Source organism: Ochotona curzoniae, unplaced genomic scaffold (genome assembly GCF_017591425.1).
Source record: "Ochotona curzoniae isolate NIBS_2020 unplaced genomic scaffold, NIBS_Ocur_1.0 scaffold_4505, whole genome shotgun sequence".
NCBI lineage: Eukaryota > Metazoa > Chordata > Mammalia > Lagomorpha > Ochotonidae > Ochotona > Ochotona curzoniae.
Window position 1 is genome coordinate 28,470,155 of NW_024467118.1, and position 21,743 is coordinate 28,491,897.

At 38.3% G+C, this 21,743-nt stretch overlaps 1 protein-coding gene across 2 annotated transcripts in view; it reads left to right on the forward strand.

Annotated features, from left to right (window-relative positions):
* GABRB1 (gamma-aminobutyric acid type A receptor subunit beta1) overlaps positions 1-21,028 on the forward strand; it is a 262,663-nt gene extending 241,635 nt beyond the window's left edge. The window contains exons 6-9 of one of the 2 annotated variants that reach the window (XM_040965875.1): positions 13,110-13,247; positions 13,351-13,503; positions 16,426-16,670; positions 20,288-21,028. In XM_040965875.1, coding sequence (XP_040821809.1) covers positions 13,110-13,247; positions 13,351-13,503; positions 16,426-16,670; positions 20,288-20,632 — 881 coding nt within the window. In that variant the 3' untranslated portion in view covers positions 20,633-21,028. The remainder of the gene's footprint in view (positions 1-13,109; positions 13,248-13,350; positions 13,504-16,425; positions 16,671-20,287) is intronic. The other variant, XM_040965876.1, reaches the window with a different exon arrangement.
* The last annotated feature ends 715 nt before the right edge of the window (positions 21,029-21,743 follow it).

Below are 21,743 nucleotides of genomic sequence, written 5' to 3' on the forward strand. Positions count from 1 at the left end.
AAAATGCATTATTTCTTTTCTATCATTTAATTAAATTTTTCATTCTATACTCCAATTGAATAATTTCCAGTCTCTCTAACTCAGAAGTTTCAGATTCTTCAAGCATAAGTGCAGTAACATCTTGACTGTTCATCAGTCTTTCTGCTCTTTCCCCTTGTGTTGAATTTGAGCTCCAAGGGCGAAAGGGTCTTTTCACCAGAGAAGCAGTTGTACTTTTCCTCCAACTGTAGTTGAGTCTGAGAAAACAGATGCTTCCAGAAACATCACCATGAAGCTGATTTTACTGATCTTCGTTGCTCCCTGATAGAACCCATCCTAACAGGATGACTGCGCAGTCTTCCAGAACTACATCTTACTCCCAGGCATACTTTTGTAACTAGGATCCCTCTGAAATTCTATCTCACTGTTTCAAAATCACAAGTAACTCATACTCCTTCCTTTCATATAATCACAGAACTGTAAAGAGGCTGACTGACACCGGAACTCACAAGAAGGGAGAGAGACAGACTGAGGCGTGCCTGCATCCGATTCTTCTTTCTTCTTGGCTTCTCTTCCTCTCTTCTCTCCTCTGCATTCATTTTAACTGGTGTTTGCATGGTGAGGAGGATTCTTCAGAACATATGCACATGTAGGCATCCTTCTAATTTTCATGCCTTCAGTTATTAATGTATCATGTGTATGAGACAGCATCTCCAACATCTACTTTCTTGTATCATTTCCGCCTCACCCAGAAGGAGAGTACAGCAAAAAGTCCATGGGAAGTAGAATTAAAAGTTAAGATTATGCTGGAACAAAAACTCTTTTAATCCATGCACAGCTTTTTTTTAATAATACATAGTCTTCACGCACTTTTTGAAGACCCATCATAGTGTGCGACCCGAATCAATAAGATGGGGACTGGGGACAGGATTAAAAATTTGGATTATTGTAAAGAAATATATTTATGATTTGCTCACAAAGCAAATCTGCATCCTTCCTTCCTAAAAATTCTATTCTCTCAAAATATTATCAAGGCTTCATTCTATAGCACTTGTCACGTTATCCATACAAATGGTTTTGATGTAAACTGATCTATGAACCACAACACGTGTCCCAGAGTAGCAGACCCTGATTTCATACTGTTGGCACTTATGACATGTTGGAGAAGGTCACCATCTTGAGGGCCACTGTCCTCAAATTTACGGTGCTAAGCAGCATTCCTAGCCATTATCTACTTGATTTTAAAAGCACCCCCTCCACATTTTAAGAGCCAAAAACAGATGTGACCAGATTATCCCCCAGCACAGCCACAGAAGTGGAAACCCGCAGCAGCTATAATCATCCTAAAGCAACAAGTGATGCTTGTGGAAAGCATCTCAGTATTTTGGTAATGACTTGTTTCTAAGAAGCACTCTGTGGCATTGTCTGCGTGACCTTTTCTGTCTACCCCAGGAGTCAGGGAACAGAGATGATTGGCCCCATTTCTACAGCCAGAAACCGGGAAGTGTTCAGCCTTCTCAATTAAGTCACAGAAATGTACGCTTTGATTTTTCTCACCTGAAAAGTGAAATGCATAATCACTGCTTTTCTTCCTAGGTCTGAAATGGGGCAACCACTGTCGTGCCAGGCTTTCTACTCCACTGTCTCCTTTCTACGCCACAGCCAGCAGCTGTGCAGACAGATTTGTGCTGGTCTGCCTTCAGAAATAAAGACTCTAACCTAAATAAAATGGCAACAAGCCGCATGTTTCATTCATGCAACTGCAAAATTACATGGAATGAAAAATAAATCCCCCCAAAGCCAATAATAATCAGATAGGAAATTTTCATCATGTCCAGACACAATACAATTTTAAAAACACAGATACAAATGTGTCCAACAGGCCTGCCACAGTAACCTTTGTGACACCAATCTGGCCCTTGGAAATGAGTTACAGATACAAGTGTGAATCGTAGGCTCTACAACGTTCCATTCACACAGACTTTAATAACCAAGAAATTACACAAAAACCTGTGAGAGCAGACGACCTCTTAGTTGCTAACACCATCCAATCTGATCCTAACAGGGATCCAGAATAGATGAAACACTGGGAGACAGCTGAGGATGTCCAGAGCATAGAGACCTTCCTGGGAAAGAAAGTCTGCTTTCTTTAGGGAAGAGCATGGCAGTCCATAACCACCGTGGGTGGGCAGTACATGTGTGAAAGTCTAGGGTACAGACCATATACTTTGCATCAACACCTGGAAAAGCATTAGATTTAGATACCGAATAAAGTAAACGTCAATGGGTACTATCTGAGAGTGAATAAGAAGTAGGAGAATTTTTAATTACCTAAAACAAATAAGTCACTAGACAAATAAGTTCATAGAAATTAAAATTGAGTCATATTACAGCAATTTTAAAGTGATGTACATTATTGCTTCAAGCTGTATGATAATCAAAGTATGTGAACAATGATTTAATACCACAAACAGCACATAGATTCATGATGACTCATGTTTGTAGCAAGCTAGCATAGACTGTCCTACTCAGGATATGTGAGAAGACTGTTAGCTGAACATTCAATATACTGAAAGAAATCATTTGTTACCACTACTTTAGTAGTCAGAGTTGCATGCGTTCAAATAGATTTCTTGCTGAAAATTTGATTTTTTGACAAGGAGCAGATTCAACATAATTGCCCCAGTGTCATTTAACATAAATAAATGCTTTAAAATGAAATCTTGAAGAGTGCAGTGAACCAAAGTTAATCTCCTCACGAAAAACTGAAAATTTTTGTAACTGAAAGAAAGGAATAAAATCTTCAGTCCGAAGCCGGACATGCGTGATTCTGGAAGATCTGCAGTGCCCTCTGCAGGTTATCTGAACAATGTCATACACTTAAAATGTATTATCCCAAATTTATTCAGATGATTTCTAGAGCATAAAAATAACTTATTAGGGCTTTATTTTTTAAAGCATTGCATTTTCATCACATGACTGTGATTTTCCAATACAAAAAAGTAATCACTCATATTTCTACCATCCACAGACAATTAATATTAACTATTTACATGCACATTTTTTTTAAGATTTACTAATTTTTGTTGGAAAGGCAGATTTACAGAGAAGAAGATGCAGAGAGAAAGATTGTACATCTGCTGGTTCACTCCTCAAGTGGCTGCATCAACCAGAGTTGATCCGATCCGAGCCCAGAGCTTCTTCCAGGTCTCCCACGCAGGTGTAGGGTCCTGAGGCCTTGGGCTGTCCTCGACTGCTTTCCCAGGCCACAAGCAGGGAGCTGGTGGGAAGTAGAGTGTCAGGACATGAACCAGTGCCCATATGGACTCCTGGCAGATGCAAGATAAGGATTTAGCCACTGAGCCATCACTCCGGGCCTACACATATATTCTTGATTGCATATTCAGGTATACACAAGCTTTTGTATTTATATTTATTTTCTTCCTGCAATACTCTGTAGATATTTTGTCAGGAATGATTTGGAGGAGTTGTAGACTTTTTACATAATTCTTTTTTAAGATTTATTTATTTTTATTGGAAAGTCAGATATACAGAGAGGAGGAGAGACAGAGAGGAAGATCTTCTGTCTGATGATTCACTTCCCAAGCGGCTGCAATGGCTGCAGCTGAGCCAATCTGAAGCCAGGTGTCAGGAGGTCTTCCGGGTCTCCCATGCAAGTGCAGGGTCCCAAGGCTTTGGGCCGTCCTCGACTGCTTTTCCAGATCACAAGCAGGGAGCTGGATGGGAAGTAGGGCTGCCCCGATTATAACAGGCGACCATGGGATCCTGGCACGTGCAAGGCGAGGACTTTAACCATTATACTATCGCACCAGGCCCCTTTTTACATATTTCAACAGGCTTTGCAAAAAGGTATTTTATTGACAAGTTACCATTTCTTATAAGAATTTTTCAGTGAAAAGAGACCCTTCACCACCACTCAAAAAAGAATGAAAAAAGTAGGAAGAATTCAAATATGACAAAACAATACTCAATAGCCACTGAAGGGCGTGTTTACAAGCTGTAAAACTGTGAACTCTGTGACTCTTCAAAATAAAAATACAATAATGATGTTCAGAACAACTTTCCAAAGTTGTCATAAGCATTAGATATCTGAGATTAGTATCCACACTGTTAATCTAGAGTGGTGAACCAAAAATAATACTGCCAGGGCGGTGATATTAAAATAGTATTAAATTTCAGTTAGCCGGGTAATTGGCTTGGTTGCTGTAAATGTTTATGACCTTATTTACCCTAAAAGCTTTATGCTTGAGAAAATGAAAACACATTTGGTGTGTTGGACACTGGTCCAAATTGGAGGTTTCTTTTTTCTCTAAACAAGGCCCGATTTTTTTTTTCATTGCTACAACTACAACAAGACTTTAATGATGCCAAATGGCTATGAATTCTCTTTATAGCAATTTGTAATTTACACATAAAAATTTTATACTTTTATGGGGTGCCAGGGGATGCCTCCGTGCCTGTGTACATTGTAAATTGCGCCATCGGGGCTAACAAATGTGCCTCTTCACAAACTAGTATTTCTTTTTGAAGAAAACATTCAAAACCCTTTCTTCTCATTGGTTTTTTTTTAAGTAATTATATTCTTAATCGCCATCAACCTTAAATAAGATTTTAAACAATCTGCAACAAAATCCAAATGTTGACACACTAGGTTCTCTACTTACAGGTTGGGTTCTTTAACATATGCTCAAGTGATGGTAATTGTCTTTTCTCTTTTGGGAAAATGCAGTCGTAGGAGTCTCTGCCAGAACCTTATAGCAACCCAAGTGGAGCCAGGTTTGGTTTTCCCTTTATTTATTGATATTCTAAGACTCATTTGTTTAAAAGGAAGAGTCACAGGAAGAGTATGGGCAAAAGGGTTGAGGGAGGAAACAGAGAGAGATCCTGCATCCACAAGCTCATTCCCCAAATGGCTGCCAGAAGCCTAAAATTCCATCCAGGTCTCACACCAAAATGACACGGAACTAAGTACCTGGGCCATCTGGATCAGAAGCAAACAGGTAGGGCCTGAGCCAGCACTCAGACCCCAGATGCCAGCTTCTAAACAGTGCTTAAGCCACTGCAGCATAATAGCATAGCACCATCCCCTGCTCTCTCTTTTAAGCAGAGCATAAATTACTAGCAATAGTGACCATTACAGTAAGGCCAGGCTCTCCTTTTAAGTGGAGACTGGATAAGAAGATGTTCTCAGCCCCGCATGACTACAATATTAAGTAAAATATTCTCAGAATCTTGAAACATATTTTATTTGGGTACAGTACTCTTAAGCTTGTTATTTTTAGAAAATCATACCCTGATATGGGCAGAAATTAAGAAAAATAGCAGTCACAATGTATTTCAATCTTTTACCTCATTAAATAGTTTTTTAAAAGGGAGATATGACTGCTTAGGATATTCATTGAGGATAATATAAAAGAGTTTTAAATCTATAAAAGTACATTTGACTATAAGTGTTTCTAGAAAAATCTACTCTGTGAATGTCAAGAGATGAGAAATCGCAGTTATTGTGACTCGTAACATGTATGATACCAAATGTGTGTGTTTTCCTCCCATCATACATTTTCCCTACCCAAGACACCTGTAGGCATGCTGCAATTCAGTTCACTTCTGACACTAACTTTGGGTAGTTAGTGTCAGATTCTCAGATTTAAGGCTCAGTCCCGCGGAGTTTTCATCATTAGACATCAGTCACAAACATCAGATGCCCAGATTACTCACATCTCTTCTGACCTGATTACAAACTGCAGGCTCCAACACACCTGCCCCTGTGTTAACTGGCTTAGAGAAACAGCCCACAGAACTCAGGAAAAAAGTTTACTTACTGTTACCAGCTTATGTAAAAGGGTAAAACACAGGAACAGTGAAATGGGAGAGAAGCAAAGGCAAGGTCAGGAGTAGAGGATGCAATCTCAATTCCTCCATTGGACAAGCTGCTCTCTCAGCATCGTGATGTGTTCACCAGCACCAACATTCTTCAAACCCTGATGTTTAAGGTGTTCATCTCATGGGCATCAGATTATTAAGTCAGGTTTCCTAGGAATGTTCAGATGGAGCTGAAAATGTCATCTTCTAGTAAGATTTGGTCTTTGTGGTAGCCAATCCCCATGCTATGGCTACTTGGGAGTCAATAGAATCACCTCAACAGACCAAGAAGAGGCTCCTATCACACCAAGAAAGTGCCAAGGAAGGTAGCAACTGGGTCAGGTTTAGAAGACAAAAGAGCAAATATTTTTTCTGATAAACTGGTGTAGAATCAACTGAGTCAGGATTTTTTTTTCTAAAACATGATCTGTAAATAGATAAATAAACTGTACATAGATACAGGTTGTTTTTTAAAAACAAAATCTGTTGGTAACAAGCATACCAACATAAGCATTTAGTAAGATTAGCATTTCTTGGGGTGATTATCATTCACTTCACCACTGAAGTTGAACATAGAGCTATTCTGATTTTGATATTTAGTCATTAATTTTCATAAAGCATCCACAAGTGCATAACTTGAGGCAATGTAGTCCCATTGGTGCTTATTATTGGGAGCTGAGCATTTTGAGGGGGAGGTTGTTAGCATGAGCCCATAGTATACCATGCAGTTATTGGTGTTGATATCATGAAATAAAACACATCATTGTTCCAGGAGGCTGAAAGGATAAATTATGCAGTCGAGCACTGATGATATTAATTCACTCCAGATGAAGTTCTAAGCCCTGGATCCCATAGATAGATCATCTGTGAAGGCAGCTTGATTTCACTAAACACAACTCAAAGAGATGGTATTTTCTTATTTAATATGACTGCAAGCCAGTGAGCCAAGAAAGTATGATAAATTTAGAAATACAGACTCAACAATAAAACAATTAGATGAACATTAAATGGATAAATGATGCTGTCCCCTTGCAAAGTACTGTTTAAAGCCTTTTAGTGTCAGCCTACGGAGGAATCAGCACTGGAGTAATCTAGAGCTCTGTGCTTATTTCCACTGCTCCATATTTGTCTCAATCAAGGAAATCACAATAAAAGGCTGAAGTTTTCAAGTTTTCAGATAATATGAAACTAAAAAGGTGAGAAATTCAGAATGAAAACAAAAACAAGCAGAAAATCTCAACATCTAAAAGTGAGTGAAACTGAATTAGGTAAAACTGAATGGGACAGTATTAGATCCCATACTTGAGTCCAGAAGGAAATAAAATCATTTTGTTGCTTGACTAAGCTATTGACTAATAAACAAGAGAAGTCATGGTCTTACTAGCTAGTCACACCAAGAATGTCATTAACTGGACATGCATATTGTAAAACCTGTAGAACCTTCTGTAGCATGGGTCCAGAAATGGTTGAAAAGGTCAGAATGAGGTCAGACAGTGACTTGATCCCAAAAGGGACAGCTGGATAGTCTAAGGGTATATTTGTCACACACCAGCCAACTTAGCAGGGAACGTCATCTGAGGAAGTTACAGGTGATATATGACTGGGAAGTCAGGACAGGTTACAGAAATAGGAGTTCTAATAATGAGAGAAATTCCTTTAATGGGAAATTTTAAAGAAGAGCTGGATATAGTCCAAATAAAGAATGCTAAAAGGAGATAATGACTATTGCACTCATTGGTGTATGGGTTTTAACTGAGCCATTTCTCTGTCAGTCACTACAGGAAAAATATCCTCTTACTCTAAGCTTCTCAAACATCTTGAAAAAATCATCTCCAAATCCCCAAAAGAAAGCTACAATGTTAAAATAAATACATATTGTATTTTTAAAGTGGGCTATAATTCAGTACTTTTTAGAGATACAGAAACTTTAATATGGGATGTGAATAGAATTTGTTGGTGTTTAATATGATATCTAAAGCAAAAAAGTCTTTGTATAGCCATAGTCCGGTGAAGATGAGGATTCATAACCTAGGCCATTTTAACAGCTATGAAGGAGCAAGTCTGCAGAAATCAGTCTAGGGTTTTACAGTTGGGTCAGAAACATCAGATGTCAAGATTCAGAAGGAGTAAGGAGAAGTCTGAGCATCCTACCCTGACTTCTAAATCTTAGATCTTGAACGTGGTTTGGAAATAGTGGGTGATTCAAAGGATACTTGAGAAACTTGAGACACGTGGCTGCACTCAAAGATCCCAAATCTGAGAACACGCTGCAATTTCAAATGTGCAGATACTTAATTCTTCCATCCATCAAAAGTGGCTTATGCAGAAGAGAATATGGATCCACATGACCCCAAAGAGATGTAGAACCAAGGAGACAGGCTTGGCGCCCCTTCAGTTTGGTATGTTCTGGGTGAACTGGAGCCTGGAGAGAAGAGACAGGAGAAATGCAAAAGTGTCCCCCAAAATAATAGGGTCTCCTATTTTGAAAAATGACTGTTTGTTTCACTATTAACATAACAGAGACACAAAGATGAAATGTTGAATATAACTCTGGAGATGAATTCTTCATTTATTATAAGGACATATTTTCTAATGATTATCTGAAAACATAATTATACAGTTGACTGAGAAAATAGCTAGGTTGGCATTCTTGAAGACTAGATTAACACTCAAACAGTGTACTGTCAGAGAGGAGTCAAGCACGAAGTGGGTGGTTGCACGGAGTTGCACTTAAATAAATGTGCCTTCCAAGGTTTATTTTATGGGTTGTCATGGACATACAGAAATAGATGAGAAGTAATTCAAAGTAATCTTTAGAATAATTGTCATGGCAAATATGGAGCACCCAGAAGGATTAAATGCAGTTGGTTTTCTAATCTGTTGCTGAAAAAGCACAATCATAAATATCTGATATAATTAAAGGGATATGCAAAACTACATGACAGAGATATTGATAAATTCCTACTATGGCTCCATTCAGGGAAAGAGTAGGGGAATTGTGGTGTGGCACTCTTTGATGTTAATTTCAAGACATAATTTCAACATTTGAAATGCGGTAATGAGTGTGAATTAAAGCATTTTGATTAGGTGCAACTGAGAAAGTGGAAAGGGAACACATTGGCCTTTGTATTTGGACCAGGAAGTCTCCAATCAGCATTTCTTGTTTCACAACAGCTAAAGGAGAGATAGGGAGAAAATGGCTTTCCTCCAACAATTGAATAAAAGTCCTGGGTTTTTCTAAAACTAGACAAACTTGGGTTTGGTACCTATTTCTGAACAATTAATTTGACCATTGTATTGCAATAAGATAGTGATTTTAAACGTCTGTCTTGGTGTGTTTGGGGTTGCTATAGAAGAATGCCACAGACTAGATCATTTATAATGAACAGAAACTTTCCAACTGAAGAATCTGGAGGCTGGGAATTTCAGTATCAAATGCTGACGAGGGCCTTCTTGTTGGGTCACCCCATGACAGAAGGCAAGGAAGAGCAAACGAGAATAAAATATAAATAAATAAAAACTGGAGTGAGTCCTTCAGTTTGGGGCTAATAATGACATTCATATAATAATGACAGGAATCCATTCATAAAAATGGAGTCCTCATGACAAAACACTTGTTACAGATCAAACATTGCCCTTTGAGGATCAAATTTTAGAGAAGTAAATTTTGGGGATACATTTAAGCCTGGAATACCTTCTAAGCCTGAACCAATGACCATCTCAGAGAATGTTACTTAGAGGCTCCCTTGAGCAATCAACTCACAACATGAACATTGAAATGGGGCTAAAGATGCTACACAAGAGCAAATCTATGTACATCTGCCCATTCATGGATTAGTAGCTTAAATCTCCACGTTATCCAAAAGCATGTAAGTACAACATAAGACTGTCCACCTGGCTCTATTAAGCACAGTGGGGAATAATGTTTAATTCCAGACTAGAAAATGCACCCAAAATAGACTGTCTTGGTAGTACTGAAAAACACTAGCATCCAGATACTGCTATGTTTCAGTAACTCCATGAATTTTACTCATTGACATCAACTTAATTTTTTCTGTTCTTTCTGTGCCACTAAGAAGTCCCCAGGGGATGGGCGGAAATTTTGAGAGCTTCATTGCAATTATTGTTGCTAGGAAACAACATCATTGGCATGGGCTTTGAGACACCGTGTGAAGTCACTGCTTCATAAAGGAATATCTTCAGTAAATAGGCTGTTTGGGTGTGAGTAAATTGATATTCTCGTTCTGTGGCAAAATGTTCTTGTGTAAACTGCGAATAACAATGTATGCAGAGACATTTGGTCTTTGTTTTGGCACCAAATACCATCGTTACCCCCAAGAGAACTCAAATTTCTACTGAAAGAGGAGGGAGTAATCTTTTTCTTCTCAAATCATCTATAATTATCTCAGTGCCTTAATACACTTTAGTTAAAGTGCAAGGGAACCTGGATAGTAGCAAACACCATTGATACTATGCTTTACACAAAAATGTTTAATCAATGAATTAGGCTCAGTTAGTATAAGTGACTAACCAAAATAATTAATAATAAAATAGGATAATTATATTAATATACATATAAATAGTTATGTGAAAATGGTCATTTTGTGCTCGCTCTCTCAAAAAAAAAAAATTTATTTGAATACAAGTACTACAAGCATAACTGACTTAGTAGCTGCGATGACCAGTCAGGAACTAATGGAAAGGTAGCATATACATTACTGCTACCCTGGGCAAAGCAGAGAGTCACTTCCCGAAGGAGACACAGTGGGGCAACGTGAGGCTTCATCAGGATACTTAGAAGAGCGCTCAGTGTAAAACTTGTGATATTTTTATTCCTTGAATTTTTCATTTGCTAATGGATAACTAAACATGGAAAATCAAACTCTGTATAGGGAAGAATATAATCTTCTAGCTGTTTTATTGTATAGAGTGGTGACATTGTACAATTATATTGAAAAAGTATATATATATTTTTTCCAACAAAAATAGCTAAATCTGCAGCTTTTTGTCTTTAAACCTTGTCTGTCTCTTGTAATGCACTGCTTGTTAAATAATAGAAATAGTAGTGCAAATCTCTATCTTGTGTGAGAATGTTTTAGTGTTTCTACAATAAGGATGAAACCTACTTTAGGATTGAGATCAATTTTATACAGTTATCTTAGTTCATTAAGTTTCTGTCTATTCACATTTACTCAGTGATGTCATTTGCTTTGTTAAAAATATAATGAAATTGTATAACATCAAGTACCATTTTAGCATTTGCATAGATAATCATATAATTTTGTCTTCTTAAATGTGATAATAAATGTTACTAAATTTTCTAATATTGAATCACTTATATCCAATGAACTGAACTGGTTAGGATTTATTGTTTAAAGTCCTGCTGAATTTTTTACTAATATTTTCTGCTTATTTTATGAAAATAAATGTTTTCCCACTTAGCCTGTTTTAGAACTACGTTTCTATAATTTTTTTTTGCATAGTCCCACTGTTTCTAAGGTGGTTCCCTTATTTTATCTTAACTATTTGTCTTGCATAATTTATTTCACTGTAATTTTAAGTTATTAATTTATTTGAAAGACGAAATTACAGAGAAAAGAGAGACAGAGAGAGAGAAAGATCTTCCATCTGCTCCAAATGCCAGCAATGACCAAGGTTGGACCAGGCCTAAACTGCCCATAAGGAATACCTGTACTGCAGATAATGGCTTAACCCTCTGCATCACAACATCAGGCCCTCATTGGAGTTCTAAAGAATAATTTCCTCAAACAGGTGTAAATTCTCACTATACTAATTAGCCCCCTATAGATGATTTTATATCCAGTAGGTAAAAAGTTTCATAGATTCTTAGAGATCAGCAAGAATATCTAAAAGTAAACCTCTTCTACCTCAGTTGCGACATACACGTGGGTTATTTTTGCTGGATCAGTCCCTGAATATGGAACATTACCCATTTGGACTGAGGACAAGTTCCAGAAGGAGATGGTTTGAAGACAAATAAAGTAAATGAAACATTGCAATAAATAATCATTAACAGAGTAGCAAGATAAAAACGTTAAGAATGCTTAAAGCAGCACAGTTAAGAGAGTTTTTTTTAAGCAACAAAAATGTAGGGAACGGGGGGAGAACAGTTTAAACTTTGTTCCCATTGTGGCAGTGATGGTGATTCCTTGGCACTTACTTAGCATTGAGCTCCTGAATTTTAAACAATGTTTTATCCTCTGAGATGTTACTGGCTTTAGTCGAAAGTAGGGCAGCATGATATTTACTATAAAAAGATTAAATGGTTACTTCTGAAACGTAAGACCTAGTTAATTCTGTTGTAAAAGAAATAGTTTGATGCTTTATTCCCCAAGGTAAATATAAGTAGAAAATAAAATGAAGAAAAATATTTCTCTCTAGATGATAAAATATGTTCTTAAATTTTACTTCAATGGGTTTTACATTTTCAAGCACATACAACATTGTTCTTATGCAAGTCACTCTGATACTTAGCCATGCATGTCCAGCGAAAACCATGGCAATTGGTACAGAGTGGGAGGAAGAAGATGATAGACCATGGCCCTAGAGTCTTCTGTGCTAACATGAAGGCAAATCTACTTCTATTTGCAATTCTCTACACATCTTCCGAAATGAAAGTTGTCTATCTTAACTATGAAGATACAAAATAATGATCAAGAAGTCATATAATTGCTAACAGTTCCATTCACATGTTAGCTATAATAATATTAACTATAACCAAAAGCATGAATAGAACCTTGCCTAATTGTCTAAAAGAAACATACTTACCAGGTCTTGAGTCTTTACAGGTATTAACAAATTTGATGTTTTTCATACTTCACTCCTGTATCCCTTCTGTGTTATAAAATGTGAGCTCAATTGTTATTTCTTGTTTCTATAATTGTTACTGATAAACGGTGCATGAACTAAATCCTTTTCCAGGAACCTGGAATGCAGCCATCCACCAGTTTAACCAGAGTGACCTATGCTCGTCACAATGAGAAGAAATATGCAATAGTGTCATCAAATAGCACTACGTGCTCTGCAGTTATGTCCACCCAAACCAGATGCAGCCACTACCACCCATCAAAAACAGCACTCGCCACTAGCCCTAAATATCAATCTAATCTAAACTAATTCCTTCTTGTCATAGTTGTTGGGGAATTTTTCCTTCTAGCTCTCACTTTGTCTTTGAAAGGAATGTCTAGATCACCTGTATTCAATTATGCTACATTTCCTTGTTTCAGATGGTTATACAACTGATGACATTGAGTTTTATTGGAATGGAGGAGAGGGGGCCGTAACAGGAGTCAATAAAATTGAACTTCCTCAGTTTTCAATTGTCGATTACAAGATGGTATCCAAGAAAGTGGAATTTACAACAGGTGAGGACATCTTAGTCTAAAGGAATCCAGGATGCTGGGAAAGCAACGTGATGCTTTCAATCAGATGATCTGATTGTTTTCTTCATTTTTTTTTTCTATTTAGGGGCGTACCCAAGACTCTCTCTAAGTTTTCGCCTGAAAAGAAACATTGGTTACTTCATTTTGCAAACTTACATGCCTTCTACATTGATTACAATTCTGTCCTGGGTATCTTTTTGGATCAATTATGATGCATCAGCTGCAAGAGTCGCACTAGGTAATTAATTCCCAGAGTTGCTTAGGGCTGGTGAACTTTGCCTTCAATCAAATAACCACTGTTAGCAATTATAGGCAAGAACTTTCTAACAACCAACCAAAGAATTAGATTACCAAGAAGTACTAACATACAAAAATTTAATATAAGCATGTTTACAATGATTATGCTATAATATCTTCTTGGAATTTTACCCCCACCCAAAATGAAGTACACTTCACACTATTAAAATTTCTTTGTGGAATATATTTAAATTCTCATTGCATAAACTTTTAACAAAAATGGTGGCATCCTTGTTAGCACCTGTTTTTACAGTAGAAAATATTTATAAAATACCATTTTCAGTGCCTGGCACGGTAGCCTAGTGGCTGAAGTCTTCGCCTTGAACACACCAGGATCCCATATGGGCACTGGTTCTAATCCTGGTAGTCCTGTTTCCCATTCAGCTCCCTGCTTGTGGCCTGGGAAAGTAGTCAAGGACATCCCAAAACCTTGGGACCCTGCACCCCATGTGGGAGTCCCAAAAGAAATTCCTGATTTTTGGCTCCAGATCGGCTCAGCTTGCAATCACTTGGGAAGTGAGTCATTGGATGGAAGATCTTCCTCTCTGTCTCTCCTCCTGTCTATATATCTGCCTTTCCAATAAAAATAAATAAATATTTTTAAGTGTCATTTTTAAATGGATTTTAAGAGAGTCAAATAAATAATAATAAGCCATATCAATTGTTGGGAAAGACTAACCTTTAAATATTAACTAAAATGAAATAATACTAACAGGGAATCTTATAATTTGACTCATTATATTAATAATGCACAAGTAATACATCAGCTATATTAATTATCTATGCAAGTCGAAACTTTTTAAAAATTATTTCCTTGGTGGAACAAAATGCAGAGCTAACTTTCCATGGTTGACTAATGGCTGGAAGCTAAAAACTGTGGTTAAGACTTTAGCAGTTTCCATGGACACTTTAAGGTGTATCTGGTGAATAGGATCACATTCTCATTTACTTCATTTTTTTGGTTGTCATATTCAAGGATTTATTCTATTTCTCTCTCTCTCTCTTGCTCACACACTCACACAGAGTTCATCATTTTTGGCTAACACATTGCAACTTTCATGAAACTGCTGAACTGGATTAGTTGAAGCTCAGCTATCACATCTTGTTACATTTAGCCTGTCTGTTTAAAAAATTAAAAACATAAATACAGTTAGTGAATTTGTTAATGTATTATTTACTTATTTTAAACTCATTAGCTAGACTCGTGTTAGGTAACATTCCAGCCCATTCAAATTCACCACTGATTTGAATTATTTCAATTTATTGTCTGTTAGTACACTTCTTTATATCTATTCCTCAGTTACAATGGAGCAAAAACACAAGTTTGAGCCTTATGCCCTCAGGAGAGTAAATAGAGAATCTCCCAAATGGGGCTCCTACATTATAATTCACAAGACCAGTCTAATCTGCTCCCTCCATCCAGTCTTTGTGTTTCCTTGCTCCCCAGGAAGCAAGATGTAGCACGGTTCAAATGCCAAGAGAAGCTGGCCGGTTCTTGCCCACTCCTCTATTTTCTTGGCATTCTCTCACCCCTAAGAATGCCTCCCAAGAACACAAAATACAAAAAGCCCTGCCTGCTGAAGGACTAGTCCTCTGTCCCACTGTCACTCCAGCTTTGCCTGGGCAAATGGCCACCTCCGAACTTATCACCAATGAATTCAATTTGGCTGAGTTCTGTTTCTGCATCTCTTTCCTAACATTTGCTTCCCAACTTTTCTGAGTCACATTCTTAACCTCAGCCATCAAATCAGACAATTTGTACATTAGAATAATCTGACTGGAAAATTAATAAACTATGTGCCGCCATTCTTTCACTGGGCTTTCTGCCATTATTTTGGTTGACTTTTCTTCGTCCATACTGTCAATTTCAAACTTCCTGTTATTTCTATCTTTCTTCCTTCCTTCTTGTCCTGTCTTCCTTTAGTCTCTTTTCTTTCTTCTTTTCCTTCCTCCTGCTTTCATATTCTTTCTTCCTTTTTCTTCCTCAAACAGCATAACACAGAGAAATTGATATCTTGTATCCTCTGTTTCACTCCTCAAATGCCCAGAACAGATGTAGCTGGACCACACCAAAGAGCCAGGAGCTAAAAAATCCATCTAAATCTCTCCAAGGGATGGCAGAACACCAAGTCCTCAGAATAACATCTCCTCCCTTGCTGTCTTTAGTTTAAAGAACTTTCATCAAATTCAAAACATTCTGTTCTCATCTCCATACTTATTTTAAATATGATTATTTGACAATCTTATTTATTTATTCATTCACTTATTTACTTATTCGTTTATTGCTCTTCAGTTGCATATATATAAAGGAGAGACAGAGAGAAAAATCTACCCATTGATTCACTCCTCAAGCAGCTGCAATGGCCAAAGCTGCACTGATCTGAAGCCAGGAGCCTCTTTTGGGGCCCCACGTGGGTATAGGATCCCAAGACTTTGGACCAGCCGCGACTGCTTTCCGAGGCTACAAGCAGGGAGCTGGATGGGAAGCCAGGCCACCAGGATTAGAACCGGCATCCAAATGGGAGCCAAGTACGTACGAGACCACTACTTTAGCCACTAGGCTACCGGGTTGGGCCCTACACAAATATTTAATATTAGTATTGCAGTTCAAACTGCACAAGATTCCAATTTTTTTCACATCTTTCTTTTCCAAATTATCGTTGCCATCATCAACACAAAATATGTATTATTCAGCCACACAAATGTTAATGGACACGAAGGAAAGTTACACCGTTGTCTTTCCAATATGCATCCTCTGGCTAATGGTGCAGCGCATTCCTGCCATCCTGGCAGCAGTCAGGAAATGCTGTCTCAAGCTTAACAATGGCTACTTCAGCGAAGCCTTGTGTGTCTTGTTTCATAGGAATCACCACGGTGCTGACAATGACAACCATCAGCACTCACCTCAGGGAGACCCTGCCAAAGATCCCTTATGTCAAAGCAATTGACATCTATCTGATGGGCTGCTTTGTGTTTGTGTTCCTGGCTCTGCTGGAATACGCCTTTGTAAATTACATCTTCTTTGGAAAAGGTCCTCAGAAAAAGGGGGCTGGCAAACAAGACCAGAGCGCCAATGAGAAGAACAAACTGGAGATGAATAAAGTCCAGGTAAGGAGCTAAGCGTCCCAAATATTATTTTCCCTAAGTGTATCAGCAGCATGCTGTCACGGGCACTCATAAAAGGAAGAATAGTTACAAATATCAGTTTTTCTTGCTCAGATTTAAGCAACCCTTCATTTGACAGTTATGGATGCTGAGCATTGAAGAAGTTAGACTGCAGGTTATAAGCACATGGCTAGATAAGCCTGAAGCTCAACTCCAAGTCCATTGCTACTTATTTGGAACAAATAAGTAAAATCAAATGCAAGAGAATAATTCCAGATTGGCTTGGTAAGTAAATGAGAGAGGACCAAGTTGGATTTTAAGGTGAGAGGAGAACTTGCAGTCCGGTGATGACACCACTGCTGACTGGAATCAAAGGACCCGAATCCAACCTGCACTCCTACCACTTGATGACTTGATGACTTGGGAAAAGTCAACTCATGCTCCTGTGGCTTTTGCTTCCAGAGTCCCCAACCATAAAATAGACTCGACCATTGTATACTTATCACACAAAGTCACTGTAAGGAATAATATTTTAATGTCTAACATTTAATACAATACCTGGAACTCAAGTAGTATTAACCCACTAATATGAGATATTGTTATTATTTTTATGTTGCTTTTCAATGGTACATCTTGTGATCTTTAGCCAAAGCATAGAATAAACCAAATAATTCATAGTCTGTTTATCATGTTAAAATATTTCTGTAGCATGCACCTCTGTGCCATTTTCTCCCAAAATCCATTTATTATTACATATATTGAGATGCTGTGTATAACACAGGTTGTTTTGACAATAGCAGCTGAGGTGACAGTTCATATATTTGTTCATTTAGGCACTGTTCTGGGCGTTATGGACATTATTCTGCCTGAGACAAGGTTTCTTTAAGTAAATTCTAAGCAGAAAGATAAGCAATAAACACACAAACCTGTATTAGGAGGATAATTTCAGGAACTAGTAGGTACTGAGAGAAAAACACAATAGAGAACTGGTAAAGAGAATAATTTGGGTTGGATTCAAAAGGAAGCTTCAGTAAGGTGACAGGAATGGCCTGACACCTACATGATGAGAAGCGGGTAAATACACCAAACCCATTTTAAGCCAAAAGAGCAAGTTATAAGGCTCTGAGGCAGCATTTGCTCTGCGTGCTATAGTACTGAGAAAAGATCGCAGCAGCATAACCACGGAGAGGAAGCAGTATTAATATGAGATGTGGTTGGATGGTTAAGTGGAAACCAAACTATGAATTCTCATGATTTGGTCAGTATGATATCAAGATGGGACCAAATACTGTGAGGTGATTAGAAAGTCACAGGCAGAGAACACAGAAAGTCAACCACATGGTAAAATTCAAAGCAATGTATCTAAGTAGGTCTTGTATTTATTTATGTATTTTGTTAGTTTGGGAGGCACTGTGTTTGACTCTATGGGAGAAGCAGTAGACATGATGCTTGTGCTCCAGGATGCTGGGATTGTGTTTGAGCGAGGTGGATGCCCTGAGGTTTGATTACTTACCTAACCTTTGTCTAAACTCTGGAGGAATAGTAGGCTGGTGGTTATGGGTGTTTTGTTTTGTTTGTTTCCTGCTTGCTATGTGTTGACAACGTTAGCTAGTGGAGAGTGAAGTCTATGATTGCAAAGGGGAATGAAAACATGTCCCTGTAAAAATCAGGGGAAAAAAATAACTAAAAAAGAGAATGGGTAGGGAATTCAGGCATGGAGGCATAGGGTAGAAAATATTGCTATACTTCAAAATCTCTATGATGAAATACATAAAGTTGGTTCACTTTCTTTACAATTTTTTTAAAATTAGGATTGTACTCAAATAAGGCAATCAAAATGAACAAATGCATGAGACAATTAGCTTTAAAGAAAAGTGTTTCTCATTGCCTGACTATAACCCTACCCAAAGCCACCACTTTCTTTCTCTGGCTCTCCATTTCCCCTGTCTGCTAAACTTGGTGTTGTTATGAGAAATAACTGAGAGAAATCACACAGTTTGAATCAGCAAACAGTGTTATCCACAAAAACAAAAATAGCAATAACTTCCTAAACAAAAAAGTAAAAAAAAAAAAAAAATGTGGAAGGTCTGTGGATAATGGGGAATCTAGATAGCATGGAGAAAAATTGCCTCACTGAGGAATGTGATGATACCAGGCAGGGAACAGATGAGTAGGGGTCAGGTTCAGTCATCTTTCTCTCCTCAACCAACTCAAGGCTTAACACTGCTAACTGCATCACTAAATGCCTTACAGGGAGTGCTGAAGGCCAAGGACTGTGAGGGTCCTCTTTCAGCAGAAAGTACATGGGCTTTAATTTAGACAGATGTGGGTCCTAATGGCAGGTCTAGCATCTATTCACTAACTGAGTAAATTGGAACCAGTTTACTACCTAGGTTAAGCTTCATCTATATGAGGCTAGAATGAAGATTGTTTGCAAGTATTTAGCAAGTAATAAATATGAAACATTTATTGTTATGATACACTTGGGGCAAATGCTATAGAAGTCTCAATTCTCTAGTCTGGATATAAGTACCTCCTGTCATCTCTGCTGTCATCTCTCTTTCCCTGCCTTTCTTTTCTGTTTTTCTTTCTTTCTCTGTTGTTTTCTTTGCCTCCCTCTATAGGTTCCTTTATCTCTCCTTCCATCACACTCATGCATTGCCCTATCATGTGCTTTCAACAGCATGTTCTGAGATTAATCCCATTTGGAATCCTTTCTGGACCGTTACTGTGAGGGACCAGGCAAATCACAAAAGCCTTGAGCACAGCTGCCCTTAAACTACCTCATCCTTATTCGCTATGTTCCTTCTGCAATATATAATCAGCTTAAAGCCAAAAATGGCTTCATTGTGGGCTCTTATTTCAGGTAGTTCCAATAGTATATGTGGACACCGCGTAAGAAGAGCAGGTGTCACTAGAATTGCAGGAACAACAGTGGGGAATCCAGTCAAAGTGGAACCAGACCTATCTTTTGACTCTTTAATCCCACTTTCTGCCATTTTACCTGGGGAAATCATGCACCAAGATTGAACAAAGTGTTATGCCTTCCAGACTTGATTATAAGAGTAAAGCAAGTGTTAACATTTACCAATTATAATTTTTATATGTTATTAGTAAGCGACATTACAAATGAGTATCTACCAACATTGAAAATATGCCAAGCTTTTAACTGACAAGTGCAAATGACAAAGGAAAATGTACAGATATATGAGTATTTCTAAGACTACATGAACAGGGGGCAAAATGGAAGATGAGATCACAAAGTTTCTTGCTTTAACTGTTCCTTTTATAGTGAAAAGAAGTGTATACAAACATGAATATCACACACACACACTGCATCACTGCTTTGTGAGTGGAATCAGATGGAAGAGTGATAGGTGGATGCGTGGCTGGAGTGATGGAGTGATGGATGGATGGATGAATGGATGAATGGATGGATGGATGGGATGGATGAACAGCCCCAGACAGGAGAGAGTTCCTCCAAAAAACACATAGAGCCAGTTGTCCAGCAAGGCAGTAGCTTGGCAGACCGTACAAGATGTCTCAGTAAAAAGTTAATGATGGCATTTGGCGTCCCAGCAGCTGTGTCTGACCATCTGACCATGTCCTTTCTCCGTCAGGTCGATGCCCATGGCAACATTCTCCTCAGCACCCTGGAAATCAGGAATGAAACGGGTGGCTCAGAAGTGCTCACCAGCGTGAGCGATCCCAAAGCCACCATGTATTCCTATGACAGTGCCAGCATCCAGTACCGCAAGCCCCTGAGCAGCAGAGAGGGCTATGGGCGTGCCCTGGACCGGCATGGGGTGCCCAGCAAGGGGCGCATCCGCAGGCGAGCCTCTCAGCTCAAAGTCAAAATCCCGGACTTGACTGATGTGAATTCCATAGACAAGTGGTCCAGAATGTTTTTCCCCATCACCTTCTCTCTTTTTAACGTCGTTTATTGGCTTTACTATGTACACTAAGGTCTGTCTTAAGGGTTCGATTTAGACTTTCCTTTTCTCTTGTTTTTTTAACCCCACACAGGTTCCCAGCAGACATACTGCTGTACTTTTTGAGGTAAGCATTTCAGCCATCCAGTTGGTTTTAGGTCTTGCGTATCAATTTTATTACTGCATCATGTTTACTTCAGACAAAAAGAAAAAAAAATATTTTTTCAGCCTACCTTGGTCCAGGTTATCAGCTCTTTGAAGAGCTCTGTCAATTGCCATGTTTACAAATACAAAGAGAGATGTTAGGTAGATCATTAGCAGTTTTTCCTAGCCACCCTGGATTTTATTGATTTCTTTTTTAGATGAAAATAAAAAGAGGACCCCATCCACTTGCACTCCTTCCTGGTAAACTGTAACAATATCATGCTGCCAAAAATTATTTTAAAAAATCCACAATTTCCAGGATCTCAGAAGAAAAAACAAAGCCATTGACAAGTTGCAGATTTCCAGGAAGAAAAACAAAAGAAAAGGAGTCTAGACAAAGTATGAAGATTCCCCACCACCCTCCTGAAACCCCCAAGTCCCTAACTCCTCCACTCCATGAAAAAGGGACAGATCAGCAAGTGCAGGTTAAGGTGATGCAAACCCAACCTGCCATCTATGCCTCACCATTAGGCTAGTTGTTTGGGAAAATATTTGTTTCTCAGATTTCCTAGCAAATATTCAATTAACATTAGAATCCAACTTGGTAAATCTAGTAGTCATTGAGAACATTTTTCTTTTCCTCTTGAGAATCAGGAGTTTGGGGCAATGACCGTTTTTCCAATGGACCTGTTTAACTAAACAGTTCTGGATTCATTTCATCAGCCTGGAATTCCTTGATGCTGTGCTATGACACCTCACCATCCTGTTTCCATACCTCCTATCCCAGACAGTGATACTCCCAGAAGGGAGTGGAGAGAATGCTAAAGAAGAGTGAGGTGTGCAATTTTTGCTTGAAAAAATATATATACATTGCTCTTTCCACAGGGAAGGCAAGATTTATGTGCTGTGCAAAGGGTGCCTGGGCAGTGATGAGCACTGCCAAATCTTAAATCAAATAGTATATATTTCTTAGCCTTCCGGAGAACAGTTTCTAAGCCTC